At 39.7% G+C, this 15,712-nt stretch overlaps 1 protein-coding gene across 8 annotated transcripts in view; it reads right to left on the bottom strand.

Annotated features, from left to right (window-relative positions):
• Nucleotides 1–1,179: 1,179 nt before the first annotated feature.
• The window catches only part of ASB7 (ankyrin repeat and SOCS box containing 7), a 29,574-nt gene continuing 15,041 nt past the window's right edge, over nt 1,180–15,712 (bottom strand). For 6 of the 8 annotated variants that reach the window (XM_090149107.1, XM_090149108.1, XM_090149109.1 and 3 more), the window contains 2 exons: nt 13,956–14,561; nt 3,798–4,957 (listed from right to left, as the gene is read on the bottom strand). In XM_090149107.1, the coding sequence (XP_090005233.1) occupies nt 4,788–4,957; nt 13,956–14,561 (776 nt within the window). In that variant the 3' untranslated portion in view covers nt 3,798–4,787. The other 2 variants (XR_016470481.1, XM_031587804.2) reach the window with 2 other exon arrangements.

Raw genomic sequence — 15,712 nt, 5'->3', positions numbered from 1 at the left:
TTAAACCAGATTCAATTTTTTTTTTTTTTCTTTTAAATCTGAGTTGATCCAAAAGCAAAAGCTTACATTGCAAAGGAAGAACAAAATACATCATGGCATTGGTAACACAGAGTTGCATGGAAGCCAGACTTGTGGGCAGGGTGCAAGTTGCTCATCACAACATCATTGTGGGCCCTGGACAGATTTAAAGGAGAAAGTTGGGATCCCAAATTTTTCACCTATTCAGGTCTTCCTTAGTAAACATGCTACATATTCTCTTTTGCCTCAGGGTGTTTCTCTGATGAGTTTGTCCAGATGTGTTCTCCTACTATAGCCAACTAGAGCCAAAAAAAAAAAGAATTTTCCACGCTATCCCAAGGAAGCCAAAGTTATTCCAAGCATGAGTGATAATGAATTTAAAAAACGAAACCCAAAGAGCCAGAAACAAATCCACAAGGAAAAAAAAAAACAACCAAAAAACACACAAGAGCTTTTCAAACTAACAAGTATTGTCTATAATGTAAATAGTTTAGAAATATGGTAATTAAATAATCTAAAAAAACACTCTTACTCTGCTGTACATTTATAAACAAATATTTACAAAAACTTTCCACTTTGTTTTAAAGGATGAGGTTTGCAGTTTGTTAACGATCAGAGTCTTTTACTCATATTGATTCTTTGGTGTACTTGCCAATTTTTTAAGGTTTATTAAAAGTGTTCAACTGTGAATTTTACGGTAATGGATCTAGGCTACATAACAAATCTGTATTATGCACTTCTCTTTCCACATTCTAGTCCAAATGAAAAACAAAGTCCATTTACTTCTTCAAAGTATTTGTGCATATTAATTTAAATCATAAAAAAAAGACCAGATTCCACATGAAATTTGGGTAGGATTAACAGTGAGTAACCCTACTTCGCTGAGCACACGTATAACTTAAGATAGCAACCAGGACTATCAGCAGGCTCAGAGATACACGTGCTGCAGCACTTTGCTGAATTGAGGTCAGAGAAACCAGCTGCAAGAGATGGCTTGGCATATAAGAAATGCTGAGGGCTTCCCTCCACCTTGGGGAAGGGAAAGAAGAGAGGATGGAAATGAATTTAAAATAAAGGTTCTTTACTGGCCTGAAATGTATGTGTTCCCTTTAGACGTCAGTTACTTAAATAACCAAAAAACAAACCTCAAACAATAAATAATGGAATTACACATTTCTTCATTAAATAGCATTCTTGTTACCAACAAGTCTTCCATAATTTTCTTCAGTCACAGCAACAAACAGAACAAATAATTTGCCTTAATATAGATTGCAACTAAAATATACTCTAGATTACCTTAGAAAATATTACTGTAAAAATTCAGTGGGAAAAGATATTGGTTTAGACCAACTTACAAGTGTAGTGTACAATACTAAGTATTTAAAAAAAAAAAAACAAGAAGCAGTTTTAAGGTTCTGATCTTGTGTTACAAAAGAGAAGATTCATGCTTCAAACCTGCCAGTTCTTAGTTTTCATCATGTTTCAGTTCTGCAGAGCTTTAGACCCTAAGGGCTGACCCTTCCTGCTTCCTCCACAGCTACGGACACTGTCACACTCACATCCACACGCTCAGTCTGCCCCCACACATCACCTGGCTGGAGCCCCACCAAGCCCTACTGGTGGCCAAGGCTCAGTGGTGCAGTTTGGGGATCAGCCATGGGTACTCCCAGTGCTCACATTAACCTGGAGTTCATGTGCTGCTGAGTGGGCCACACTGGAACCGGTGCAAGCTGGAGATCAAGAGGTTCTACACCCCATCACCAATTCTCTGAGCCACGAATCTCCAAAACCACTTATGGTTTGGAAGCCTGATGCAGCATTAAGCACAGAAAGAAGCCTTCTTGCTGCCACAGCTCTGCTGCATCCGTTACCAGTGAAAAGATTCAGGCTTCAGGAACTGCAACCCAGGGTTACAAGGTATTAAAATCAACTAGCAGAGAAACAACGTGACTAAACCTGCTTCTGCCCTTTTTTTTTTTTTTTTTTTTTTAGTATTTTTAATACTAAACATTTTGAAAGTGACAGTGTTAAAATCAAAAGCCACCATCGGTTCCTTTCATCTCCCCATTTCCATTGGTATAATGGGTACAAAACACTCCTGACATGAGAGGGGCTCTTCTGGAGTCAGTGGGATGGCAAAAGGAGAAGACACTGGCATATGATGACTTCATAATCTCTTGAAAATAAAGAGAGTGAAACAACTTCAAATTTTGGCCCAATCTTTCTTTGATAGCAAGAACTTCATTTGTTATGATCAGAAACAAAACTCTTTAACAGATCTTTTTAATACCTAGCATGAAGAACACATCCAGTAGCCAAATTTCAGTACTCCTTTCAGTTGCTGCTTTTAGATTACTAGGAAATCACTTGATGTTTGCAGAATTTAAACTTCCAATACGAAGAGGGTGCTTTCTTGTTTGTGTGCATATAAGGTGCAGCTGAACACCACTTATGTGCACTTCCCACTCTCTAAGCTGAAATAAATTGAATTTCAGAGCAATAATAACAACAACAAAATTCATCGCTGTCTTTAAAATGAAGGGCTTGGCCAATTTCTTTCCTACTTTTTTTTTAAATGGATGCAATTTGGCTGAGAACCCACAGATAAAATTCCAACTGAAAGTGAAATAAAGCAGGTTATACATTCATGAAATTCAGGGATTAAAAACGAACAGCAACTGCCACCACCTCAGTAATGTCCTGTTAACACTGCAGTGAGGCAGCAGTTCCTATTCTCACAAATAATGCACTGAGACTAGATGAGGAATAGTGGGGGAAGGAATTAAAAAAAAAAAATCACACGTAAAGGGAAAATACATCAGAAAGATTATTGCACAGGAGGCACTGTATGAGAAACAATACGTTGGCTTCAAAAGTCTAGATTTTTTTTTTTTTTTTTTTTAAGTTAATGTGAAAAATAAAGAGGCTATGCCTCTTTGTAGTGTTCCATCACTGTTAGGATGAGACAAAAAGAGCCGCCCGCTGTACAGGGAACGTCAGCAAAGAGGGCTGAATTTGATGGGCATCTGAACTACAGGAAAGAGGAAGAGGGCAAAATAAAAAGGCTCTTGAATTGAATAGAGTGATATTATTACTTCTTAAATTTCCAAATTATCCTCATACAGTACCCAATTACATTTTGATTATCAACTCTTCCCTATCCTGCAAAAACATCCACCCTGGTTGAGACAAAAAGCCCCAACAGACCACACACAGGTCTCCAGAGGTCTATCGGTATCTCTTGCAGGACTGGCACCTTGATTTCCAGACTTTTATCAAACCTCTGCTCAGCATGCCAATTCAAAGCAACCCCCTCCGTCGTTAGGCCACATTCCACCTCCACTGCAAGTCTGCACACCGAATGTGAAAACAAAACTGAAAACCCAACAGCAAATTCTAAAATGTAACATCGTATAGAAAGCTTGGACCTTGTAAACTTGGACCAAGAAACCAAAAATTAAGACCTTCTAGCATGTGGCATAAAAAAACCCAAGGAAGTGTATACCTGCCTTCTGACTTCACAGAAAAATCAGAATTTGCATAGGATATACTTTGTGCAAGGCAACAAGCCTCTTCAGTATCTGGAATATAACTAATCTTGCTCAGAGTTCTTCTCTTCATGGATATCAGATATCATCGAATTTGTGTTTTAAGTAGTCTTTCATAACCTTGGCAATGGGTAGTTCATCAAGTAGTTTTAGGTTTTGAAGGCCTATACACTGTCGGATTTTAATTCGGCATAGATCTTGCAAGTTTCTGGGCTGTCCTGAAAAGAGAAAAGGAACACAAAAGTAAAATGATCACATTTTAAACATGCTTTAAGAGATAATTTACTCAGTAAAATAACAGAACTGCTGTCTTCTGAGAGGAAGAAGGAAACAGCATGGGCAGAGGAAAGGGAAAAGTTACAGCAAAATGTGGAAATTAGTGCCTTGCTAATGGATAATTATTCAGTGAAATCAAAGGATGAATCCTGAAAGCACTGCCATTTACACACACATAATTTTACTGATGTCAGTGTAAAGAGACTTAATCCATGTGAGGATTCCCTCGAGGCAGCAGCGTACAGTCAAGGGTCTGCAGAGCAGCAGAACTAATCTGTTCAATTTTTGTGCATTTTTTTCTATCCTCGGGTCACCTGGGAAAAAATAAAATGCAGTCTCGCTTCTTTTCAAACATTCACACAAGAACTTGTATGCCCATCTGCAGTGGGAAGAGGCAGCCCCCTAGGAGAGCAAGGCTTACCAAAGTTATTTGAGGATCGCGTGGCAGAGTTGAAGACTGCTTTTTTCCCTTCTAATGAAAAGACAAAGCCTTTAGGCTTCACGCAGCCACAGCCCCATCAAGCAGAAAGGGATGAAAACATGAGTTAACCACAGCCCACAGCAGACACAGCTTTACCGACATCACGCTGATTCCTAGCGAGGGTTTTCCAAAATAACTGGTTCCCACCTTGAGAAACAATCCTCCATGCACCATAACATAGGAAAAATTAATCTAGCCTCGCATCCCAGTGTACCCAAATGGATCCAAGAAAGGAAAGAAAAAATAAGAGCAGAAGAACAGCCGTTGAGAAACCCTGTCCCAATACACCCTCCAGCTTTCAGCACACAGCCTTCCTGCAGCAAGGCTCCCAGAGAGATCCAGGCCTGCAGTTGCTGTGCCCCCTGTACATCTGTCTAATGTTTTTTGAACCCATTCACATTTTTAGTATCCAAAACATCCTGTGGCAACACATTTCACAATGTAACGAGGCGTCGGCTGGAAAACTACAAAGTGCTTTTATTTATTTTAGATCTGCTTCCTGATTGTTTTGCCGAGTGCCTCACATTCTTCCAGTTGCAAAAGAAGTGATGAATAATAGTTCTTGTGGCAGTCATGGCTTTATGTATCTCCATATCACCCCGTCCTCCGCTCTTGCTCGGTGCCTGTTTCAAAGCTGAAGACATTGGCTCTAATTAAACATTTACTCTAATTAAAAATTTCCCCACCAGGAGCCAATCCAACCCCCTGCCCACGCTCATTGCCTGCCTTCTTCATTCTACTCTATTTAGAAGTCACCCCAGTATAACAAATAATTGATTATTGGCTGCATCATGGCCTGCAAAAGTAGTTATGCAGCTATGGCACCTTGCAATGGTCCGATGCAAAGTGCTTGGTACAATGGTGTCAGTAGCAAGATAACCTATCTCCAACCCAAAAGTAACCCAGTAATGCTCTTACAAAGAATCATACGGCAATTGCACTGAGCTGTCTGAACACCTGCTTCTTTGAGAGACACCCAAAATGCATTAACAAAGCAACTTGGCCACATGCTCCTCAGCCCCATTCAACAGGAGGGCTGCAGGGCAGAGCTGCCTTCCAACCAGGACAGTGCTGGCAGTCAGCTCTGATGCAGCCCCAGCTCAATAGACCTTGACATTACAAGTTTATTAGATGCTCTTGCTAAGCACAGAGTAAAGAGATTATGAAACTATTTCCTGTTTTCTACTCTGGGCATCTAGTACTTGGTTTCAGTTGCCCCTTATAGCCAGTTCTCCTTTTTTTTTTTTCCCCCCACTACTCTGTGTGGGTTTTTCTATAGAAACGGGCTGATGGACAGGTATACACTTGGATTTATCCTAAGCACTAAAATTATTCGAGGTAAGCTAGCAGAAGTAATGCAGGAAAATAGTCTTGGTCCATTTTTAAAGTAATCAGATTTGAAATTACAGAGCATGAAAATTGTAGTTTCCCTTCATATCAGTTTATAATACTTTCACCACACTTATCACCACAGTATCTAAATATAAGTATTTTTAATTATATACTTCAGCCATGGCTTCGAATACAGGTCAGCAATTACTTTGCTCCCCTGGTGTTGTTTTTTTCTTAGCAAATTCTCTTCCCACTGCAAGGAATGGATTTGCACTATCCAGACAACAACTGAATGCTCAAGTTTCAGGGAAAGAAATGTTGTTTGCTATAAGAAACAAAGCAGAGGGATCCTAATTATGATAATAAGAAATAGTTCTAATGCTTTAAATGTGAATGCAAGCAGGACTCAAAAAAGATGCACCTCCTCACAAGTTAACTGCAAACAGCAGAGACAGAGGCTAAGGAGGACTACAAAACCTTGTTTTCTGTATGATGATACACAACAAAACAGCTATGAGACAATGATTTCTGCTTTCAGAAATTAATGCCTTTTAATTAACACCCTGCGGGTTACTTGAGAGGAAAACAGAACAGACAACTTAAAATACCCAGAAGAAATTGGTTATCAGCTAACTCAGAAAGACCCGATTATCAAACGTATGACATTTTCCCCCAATAAGCCTAAAATATTTCCTGGGAATGTGTTAACAATGGACATTTCCAGTGTTAAGCACCAGTTGCTGCATCTAGTGACTGTTGGTGTCTTAGGTCATGCCTTGCAAATTCCAGGGTTATTAATGCATTTGTGATTTATTAGAAACGGTGTCTAGAACACTTACTCATTCTTGGTTGCATCTGAATGAAAACGAGAAAAAAAATAAAGGATTACTGACCAATGTCAGTGAACCTTAGTTTGGCAAATGAAAAATGTTATTAGTAATTTGGCAAAGTAAGGCAAGTTAAGTGATGAATAAAGCCTGTTTAAAAGTGATTAGAAAGCAGTAATTCTGATTATAGCCTGCAACGTAAGTTTGGAAAGCTGCTGAGGCAAATAAGCTAAAAAAAGAATTAAAAGGAAAAAACAGAAAACTGCAAAAGGTAAGACTGACCTAATTACCACCAATTCAAGCAGAACAGTTACATAAAACCAGTTCCGTTTCCCATCATGTTTAAAAAAATATATTAAAAATCCTGATCCAGTGTCAAAAGGACACGCTGAGCCCAGCGGTGCTGCTGGCCCATAGCGGGCAGGGCTGTGCTGGGCTGTTACACAAGCCAACACCTGCAGCTGCTGGGAGCTGGAAGTTTGCTTGGGAGTTCACAGAAACAAGTTTGATACTTTAGAGGATTTATTTTGCAAGCTTCATGGTGATAAGCAAATAAATTAAGAGTATTAATTATGTAAGGAGAGATGTATAGTTTCTTTGCTCCACTGCCCGTGCTGTGTGCTGCAATGGGAAGCAGAAATCCCCATCACCACACTTGTGTCGTTTCCCAAATATTAAAGAAGTTTCTTCCAAGCACAAGGAACACAAAACTTAAAATTATAAAATAAAGAGGACTTGATTTTCAATTTTACTCTCTCTACAGGATGTAAAAACTGTCCTAAATCAGGTGTTCACTCAGGTACTCACAAAGCTCCAGCTTCTTGTTGTTTAGTTTTTTTTTTTCCCTTAACCAATTATTTGCTTAAAAAACAGATTTCAAAGCTCATGTCATTAATATATTAGCCTTGTCTGGTAAAAACAAGAGGAAAAAAAAGCACACATTACAGTTAGTTGTGAATTCTCACTCTGTGCTTTATCCCCCTCCTCCCGCAGTCCCAAGGCGTTCTGCAGACAATCTGTTCCCAGCAGAGCTGGCCTGCAGGCAAGCCCCAGCTCTGTTCATGGCTGTGTCCATTACATCCTCAAGTAATTTCACAGCAAGCTCCATTTCAATACAGCTAAACTTGGGCCTCTTGCTTTACTGAGCACAAACTTTGTCTAACATCTGTGTGCGTTACTTCCAAGAGTTGGAAGGGACAAGGTAAACAGTGAGCTTTACAGCCCTCAACAAAAAATAAAAATTAAGTTCCCAGTTTTTCTTTTCTGCAGTGTTGTCTTTTTCCATACATCCTACATGATAAATCAGCCAAGCTTTTTTTTTTTTAGGACGTGCGCTGTAAATAGAGGAGCACTGACAGCTCTGCAATGAGGACGTGCAGTAGCAGGGAATGCAGAGCACTGTCTCTTCTATAGCAGAACCTGGCTCACCTGCTCCCACTCCTTGCACAACCACAAATATCACTTGGTGCATCAAACTTAAGGGGAAGATTTTATTTTTGTGAATGCTGTCCCGTTAACTTTTATCTAACATCAGTCTTCTCAACATTAATTAGAAGTATGCAACCAGAACCTAACTACTCATCCATCAATAGCCAACAGCCTGTAGCAGAAGCTTTGCTGGCAGTAGTGATCTGAAGAAGTCACACCTGTGGGTTCAGGTGTAAGAGAAAAAAACCCACAAGAACCAGAAAATGTTAGGCTTCTTCAATAAACACCAACAATCCTTTGTCATGTATGTGTGTAACCGCATACCCCTTGGATACAGTCCTCCATCCTTCTGTATAGCACACACCACTGACCTCAGCCACACACAGCACAGGAATATTCACCCAATGCATTTTGCAGAAGTTCAGGTTGGGATTTACTTCCTATACCAAAGTTCTGTTTAGGATTTGCTCCCTATGCAAAGAACCTATGTCAGCATAACAGCAGCTGCACGGCTTACCACTGAGAACTGTGCCAGTTCATTCCTCCTAGGCAGACGTGCCCCCCAGGAAACAACATACTAACTCACCTAACAGGTACCATGTCTTACGAGTCCTTGAATACAGACCAATTCCTCTGACAACACTAATTATTACAGACTGCAACAAGGCTTTAAGCAAAAGTAGTGTGAGAGTAGAGAAGGAGAATTCCTGCCATACTCCACCGAAGATCCTGCACCTGCACAAAGCGAAGTCACAGACAGAGCCAAGAGAGTGCTCAGGAGTAACTGCAATTACACACGTGGAGGTTGTTGGAAATCCTTCCTGATCTTTTGTTCCACCTACTAAAAAAAGAAAAAAAAAAAGAGAAGTGCTTTTAAAAGCAAACGGTGTCACTGGTTTGCTGCATGTAGGCAGTTTCAGAAGAAGTTCACAAGTGAACAGGAACATCAGTTTTGTATTTTGGAAGCTGCCCATGGTTTTCTCTGCAATATTAAACACATCTCCCCAGAAAGCTTGCAATGGTATTTCTCAAACAGAGCCTCTGCCTCGCCTGGGAATTGTGAAAGGCTGAAAGCAGCAGCAAGAAGCCATTTGGTAGTTTCTTTTTAGCTACAAATGAAACTTAAAGATTTGTGAAACATTAAAGAAAGCTGAAAGCTGATGTATATATGTAGCTGATGGCAGCTGAGTTCATTGAGACTTCAATAGTAAGTATTTATACCTGCAGCTAACTGCTGGGTCCATCTCTTAGCAATAACATCAGGTTGAGCTTGGGGGGCTGCCAGAGTTGGGGGTGCAAAGGGAGGTAGGAAAGATATTAACAAATTAAAAATTGATCTTATCTCCTGGAAATTCACACCCCAAGAGGCAGTAGCACAGTCTAACACACCATCACTCAGGGAATGCACAGATGAGGACACATAAGCCAACAGAATCGTACTGCAGGGATGCAATCACCCAGCAACTGGCCACTGAACTGAGCAGGAATTCAGCCAGTCCTTGTAATGGGAGATCTGTAATAGCACAGGAGATGCAGTTTCCTGTGTTCAAATAACAAAAAACAGCCCCCCTTCCCCCCACACACACTCACCAATCTACAAAACAACAGCTATATAACTACAGAGGAGAATGCCAGAAAAAAAAAAAAACACCACCAAACAAGTATCACGAATCCACAGGCCTGAAATATATCAATATAACATGTGGGACTGTATTTATGGAGAGATTGGAAGACAAAGTTTTCAGTGAGAAAGTGAACATATTATTTGACTAGTAGCAACAACATGACAAAGACAGCTTGTAATTTGTTGTTTTAACTGGGTATCAGAGGGGCTTTCTGAGAAGTTTCACTTTGGTTCTGTGGTCTGTATGTCCCTGTTAGAATAACAGGACTTTAATTAGACATTCAGTGCTCTTTGAAAAAAATAACTTCATAATAACTCTTAGATGTGTATTAACTTTCACTGTTTCTGGCACAGAAAATACGTACCAAGGAGGAGTGTTTTTGGGACTGAAAATTTATATTTGGAAGAGCAGACTGCCAGAAAGCTCAATGCTGAGCATAACAGGTGTATTTAGCAATAAGATTTTTAATACAATAAATTATAGGTTTGCATCATTTTGTTTTAATATTTCATAATTCATCTTTAAATCCGGTCTTAGATGAATTTCCATAGCAGCCTCAGTAAGAATTTTGATTGTGTTCATCTATTTTTGGAGACAAAGGGGCCTGAAAAGTAAAGGCTGGCTTCAACTGCAGTCTGAGTTAGCAATTACATTCTGAAATATCACACTAGGCAATTCTAACTTGAGAGTTTGATGATTATTGGAAATTTACCTCCCTTTTCTCTAGACAAGGACTTGGGCCATGTTTTCATAAAGTTATCAAGGACTATACTGGTCTTTAAGAAACAGTTACCTGCAATGTGTGAAAAGTAATTGTGTTTCAAACATTATTTATTACAGATCCAACTTAAGTGACAGTTATATTTATTTAGCAAAGGGAAAAAGACAAAGAGCATAAGGATCTCCTTAGCAGGAATTTTGACTGAAGTTTTCTGCATGCTCAGTGCTACACAGATCTTCTAGACAGGAAAATGACTCTCCCTATTCAAAGCCAGTATAACTCGCCCTTTGGAAAATAAAACAGAATGCAGATGAAGTATCTGTAATTCCCTTCATTTGGTCACCCTTAGGTTCTGTTCCAGGCCTGCAATCAGCTCCCTGATCGTGTTCCCATACTTGCCATGCTCTACTGTTGAGGCTGATGCAGACAAGCAGCCGCAGCCGCTCCTCCGCCGCCTTATCCCAGCAGCCATTACCTTAAATGAGCACTCTGGGAACTGAGGAAAGCTTCAAGCTTTTTCCCTTCCTTTTTGAGATCAGAATTGAATTCCTAGTGCCTGAAACTCAGTCTGTAAGATTTATTTATTTCCCCTAATTCTGATGGTTTCTTTCGCCTGCCTCCAGCATCCTCTTCTTAAGTTTTAATGCTCGCAAATCCCCTTCAACATTGATATCCCATCTTGGCCCATCAATGCACATACACAAAGCTAATGCACACACCCCACCAAAAAAATAATAATAAATAAATGGATTCCTATTTACCATACATATTCATTCTTTCAAGTTTTCCATTTAGTATTATGTAAATGCATCTCTTGATCTTGCATTAGAGCATTCCAAGCTTAACACTCCTAACGAGGCAGGGACTGATCTGGTACAACTGAAATATATCCAAAGAACACTCTTTATCAGATGATCCCAGATATCATCGTGGGCACTAACACAACCTTTTGGAATACAGAAAATGGAAAATAAAAGGAAAAAAATAAAAGAAAAAGAAAGGTGATAAAAACATTCAGCAGTTTCATCCTCAATGTTGTTTGTTTGTGGGTTTTTTTCCCCCAAAAAGAGACTTATTTTTTAAACAAAGAGTAAGAAAAGGGAGATATGAGCAACTGTTTGTACATCAGACCAACAGCAGACTCACTTTTAAAAGCTCCACTGCTCTCAGCTTTGACATTTATGCTTAAATATTGAGATACAACTACAAAGCAACTTCGTTCCATTTGGAATTACTCTAGGAGCAAAGGAATCTCTGCCCACAGCCAGGAGGAATATCAGACCTCCAGCATCAAAAAACAAAACCCAAAGATGTCCAATCCTCCTAGAGACTATCAAGAACCAATACAGGGGTGCCTGAGACTGTGCTTTTCCACCTGCTGTGCACAGCTAGGGAGCCAGGCTACAGGATGCCATTACTAACCGTTATGGGATCTACCAAAACAAACAACAATCACACTTTCAGTAGACCCAACTGTAAAAATGTTTTCTGAGGATAAGAAAAAATAAAAACACAGCAACTTACACCATATACGTAGACTGCTAAATAATATTCCTTTTCTCTGAAGCATGCAACTGCTTTCATTAGAAGACACACATCAGTTTGATGCTTTCAGAGTTATGCATTATCTGTAAACTCAAAAAATGATACATAATTAGACCTAATGCAACTAGGAACGAGTTCCTGTTTTACTGTCAGAGATATTCCTCAGAACTCTGGGCATACACACAGAACTTACAGCTGTGGATTTCTATATCAGCACGTAAAACTCTGCAATACAATGACCAAGTAAACAGCCTACACATTCCTGTAAGAGCCAGGCACTGCTACCAGCTGCAAGAAAGTTACAGTTCGAACTCTGCCCAAATACTATAAAATCTGCAATTTTTTTCCTGAGTAAATACATATTGTGATGGATGGAGAAACAAGATCCTTCCCGAAATGCTGCAGGGCCAGAGCTCAGCAGTTCCCCGTGTGCAGGCTGATCTAATTGGGAATGCCGCTCCGAAGCCCCAACTCCTTTCTACTTATTTTCTCTCTCCTACACCATCTTATTGCAGTGATTATTCATGAAAACAGTGGAAGACAGTGTTTGGAGATTTATAATAAGGGCAGCGCAGTCTGTTTATAGCTGTTTGTAAACACATATTCATAATCATTTCGCTCAGAAGCACAAAGCTGAAGTGTTTTTGTCAGCACTCGTCCTCCCTGCTTTCCCAGATCTCCTTCCATCAGCACAAAATTGGAAGAGTTCCAGGGCTGTTATGCTGGCCACAAAATTAAGCTGCTTTTTTTTGTAGCAGAACTTAGCCTCACTTCAATGAAATGAGAAAGTAAACCCGTAAGGTACAGAGTCTGCAACCTTAGCTGAAATCACTGGAGTGATTTCCAGCTTTGGGAGCAACAACGAAAAACTGAAGCAGATCTAAAATTTTGTGCTTATGGATACTTTCTAAGCGTTGTTATTATTATTATTCTTTCTTAAAGCAAGAAAAGCAAATCTGGATATTCTATCATCTATTAACAACCCTGACCGTGCTACAATAAGAGGCTCCCAGAAGCAAAACCAAGAGGAATCATGTCCGAAAAGGGGTCAAGAAAACTGATAAAAAAAATAGAAGTGACTACTTGACTTTGTCAACTTCCACCTTTCAAAAAATTCTCTTCATATTTCAAGATAGATGCAAAAATAGCAGCACATCAGGAAGACTAAAATGAAACTCCAAACGCTTCTCTGTGTCAGTTACTGGGAACAGACCTCAGCTGATTCACCCCAGCCCACACTGACCTTCAGAAAACACGGTGTGCTCAGTTCTCAACCAAAACCACCATAAAGAAAGAAATAAGAGGAACCGTAAGGGAAAAAAAAAGAGATATATGAAATACCCTATACTTCCCACTGGTGTAAAGATCATCCTAGTTGGATGATAATTTAATCGAGCCATCATGTTTGAGTTAGTAAACTGCTAATTGCTAATAAGCAATTCCTAAGTGCTTTTAGCTAATACTATAGTTACAAAAAACACCATTACAACATTACGTGCTGAATGGAAGAGTAGGAAAGCTTGCAGATGTCTAGCACCAAAACCCAATAAGCAAAACTGACACGAACGCTCTCTCTTTAAGTATCAGAATTAACAAGTTAAAATCCTTCATCTTTTGGAGACAGCAACAAAATCAAAGCCACACACAGCACACGAATCCCCGTCAGCGTGCAGGAATAAGCTGCAGCATTTTGTTGTTTGCTGGAGGTGAGAGGGAGAAGGAATGTGGGAGAGCAAAATGTAGCAGAGCTCTTCCCTGCCCGCACTGTGCTGCCAGAGAACAAAACCTACGACTGCCGAGCATTTGCGGCGCGCTCCCCCAGCAGAAGACCCCCATAAAGCCAAAAAGCAGGAAACATCCTACACTAAGGTCATAAATAAAGCTAGATTTTACAATTCACTCTTTTTTTCTTTTATACTTAACGCTTCCTGTTGATACTTAAACAAAACTAGTTCAAATGAAATATACTTCACATCAGCACCTTTGCCAAGTACGAGATTCCCAGTATCAGAATCCCTTCACCTTCCCAGAAACTTTATAGTGCGTTTCAATAGCATCAAGGGGCAGAGAGAAAGCATTTTTCTCCTGGGCTAAATTCAGAGAAGGCTTTTAGAGGACACCGTGCCCAGTGATTAACTTTTCTTACATACATACTTGTCACTTCTTGTAAGAAATCCAGACAGGGTCGGCTACTTCCAGAAATACTTATTGAAACAGCCAGTGGGGTCTGTCCTTCATAGTTCCTCGTGTTAGTGTCTGCTCCGTAATTATACAACATTTGTGCACAAAGCACATCATCTCTAAGAGCAGACAAGTGTAAGGGCGTCTGTCCGTCCTCCAAGCGCCCCAAGTTTGTGTCCGCCCCTCGCTGAAGGAACATTCGGCAGTACGAGTGATTGCTTTTGATCACAGCGTAGCGTAACAGGAAACCATTCTGAATGTCGATGTTGGCATTGTGATCCAGCAGGATTTTCACGCAGCTTGACCTCTCGCGGATAATGGCCAGCTGAAGTGGGGTAGTACCTTTATCACTGAGCGGATCAACCTCAGCCTTGAACTCCAACAGGAGCCGGACAAACGAGTCTCTGCCATAGTGGGCTGCTACATGGAGGGGAGTCCAACCGTCGTTGCTTTTTGCATTAATAATGTCACTCCTATATTCCGATTCCAACATCAAGCGCGCGATCCTCGCTCGGCCGTGCATGGCTGCGTAATGCAGAGCAGTGAAGCCTCCAATTAAGTCCTTAACCGTGGGATCAGCTGAAGTTAAAATAAAATTAAGAAACAATTAGAAGGCATTGGGGTAATCCAGTGCTGCAAACAAATAATCAAATGATTGAATGTTATTCTTTTCAAGCACAGCAAGACAGGATTTTTTGTACTTCAAACCAACTCTTGCACCAACTGCTATTGTAAAGAAAAAGCTAAATTATATTTATGAAAGAATTACACAAACAAAAAAACCTTTTCTTTCATATACATATGTTTCCATTTGACAAATAGTTTTCAACATCTTTCTAGCACTCTCAGGCTAATTACCCAAATCTCTCTGTCCATCCAGTTTTCCTCCAGCTCTGTAATATTACATTTCTTTCTCAATGTTCAACTTCTCTTTTTTTTTTTTTTTTTTTTTTTTTTTTTTTTTTTAAAGTTTCCCTTGTGTTGCTGCTTGGTCTTAAAAAGAAGCATGTGTAGAAACATCTGCTGTCCCAAATTGCGGATGTTTTGTGGTCTGGCAGGATTGTATTGTTTTTAGGGTGTAATACTGTATTAGGTAAAATGTTTCTCTGTGGTCTGCAGGATTTCCAAAGCATGTAGGATATATGTTATTTTAGATTATCTTGATAAAGTTTGTTTTTATAAATGATGAATCTGTTCTGAATTTATATTTTTTTACAAAAATCTTAGATTTTACAAGAATGTAAGCAACCACGTATGGAAGGAGTCAAGAAAAAAGTTAGTGCAGAATACAAGTGATCAGACAGATACTTCCCCAGCCCCAACACAGGACAAAATCTTCATCTAATTTATGACTTTAGAAGCATAAAATAACTAAACCAATTTACTTAATCCCCCTAGACTTCTAAATCAACTGACTTTTCCCATGTAGCAACTAATTACTGAAGGAAAGGTGCCTGCCTTGTTACCACTTCTCACATCTGCAGATGCTGCCTGGTGGATGGTAAAGAATATAAACCGCAGCATGCAAGTTTGAGACACATTCCTAATAAGTTTTCCAGCTGGTAAAAAGAATGCTGCCTGCATAAAAGACTTGCATCAAGCTAACATATTTTCAGTATGCCCATGCATCTATTGAAGTGACTGCAATAGCTCTGGTATTGAATTCTTTGCCATTTCCTCATCCATAGAAGCAAGCTAAGGTCACAATATCAACTTTAAGCTAGTTTAGT

The sequence above is a fragment of the Phasianus colchicus genome, chromosome 12 (assembly GCF_987193195.1).
Source record: "Phasianus colchicus chromosome 12, bPhaCol1.hap1.1, whole genome shotgun sequence".
Classification (NCBI taxonomy): Eukaryota; Metazoa; Chordata; class Aves; order Galliformes; family Phasianidae; genus Phasianus; species Phasianus colchicus.
The sequence above is the reverse complement of the archived record's forward strand: the minus strand, read 5'-3'. Positions and strand labels throughout refer to the sequence as shown.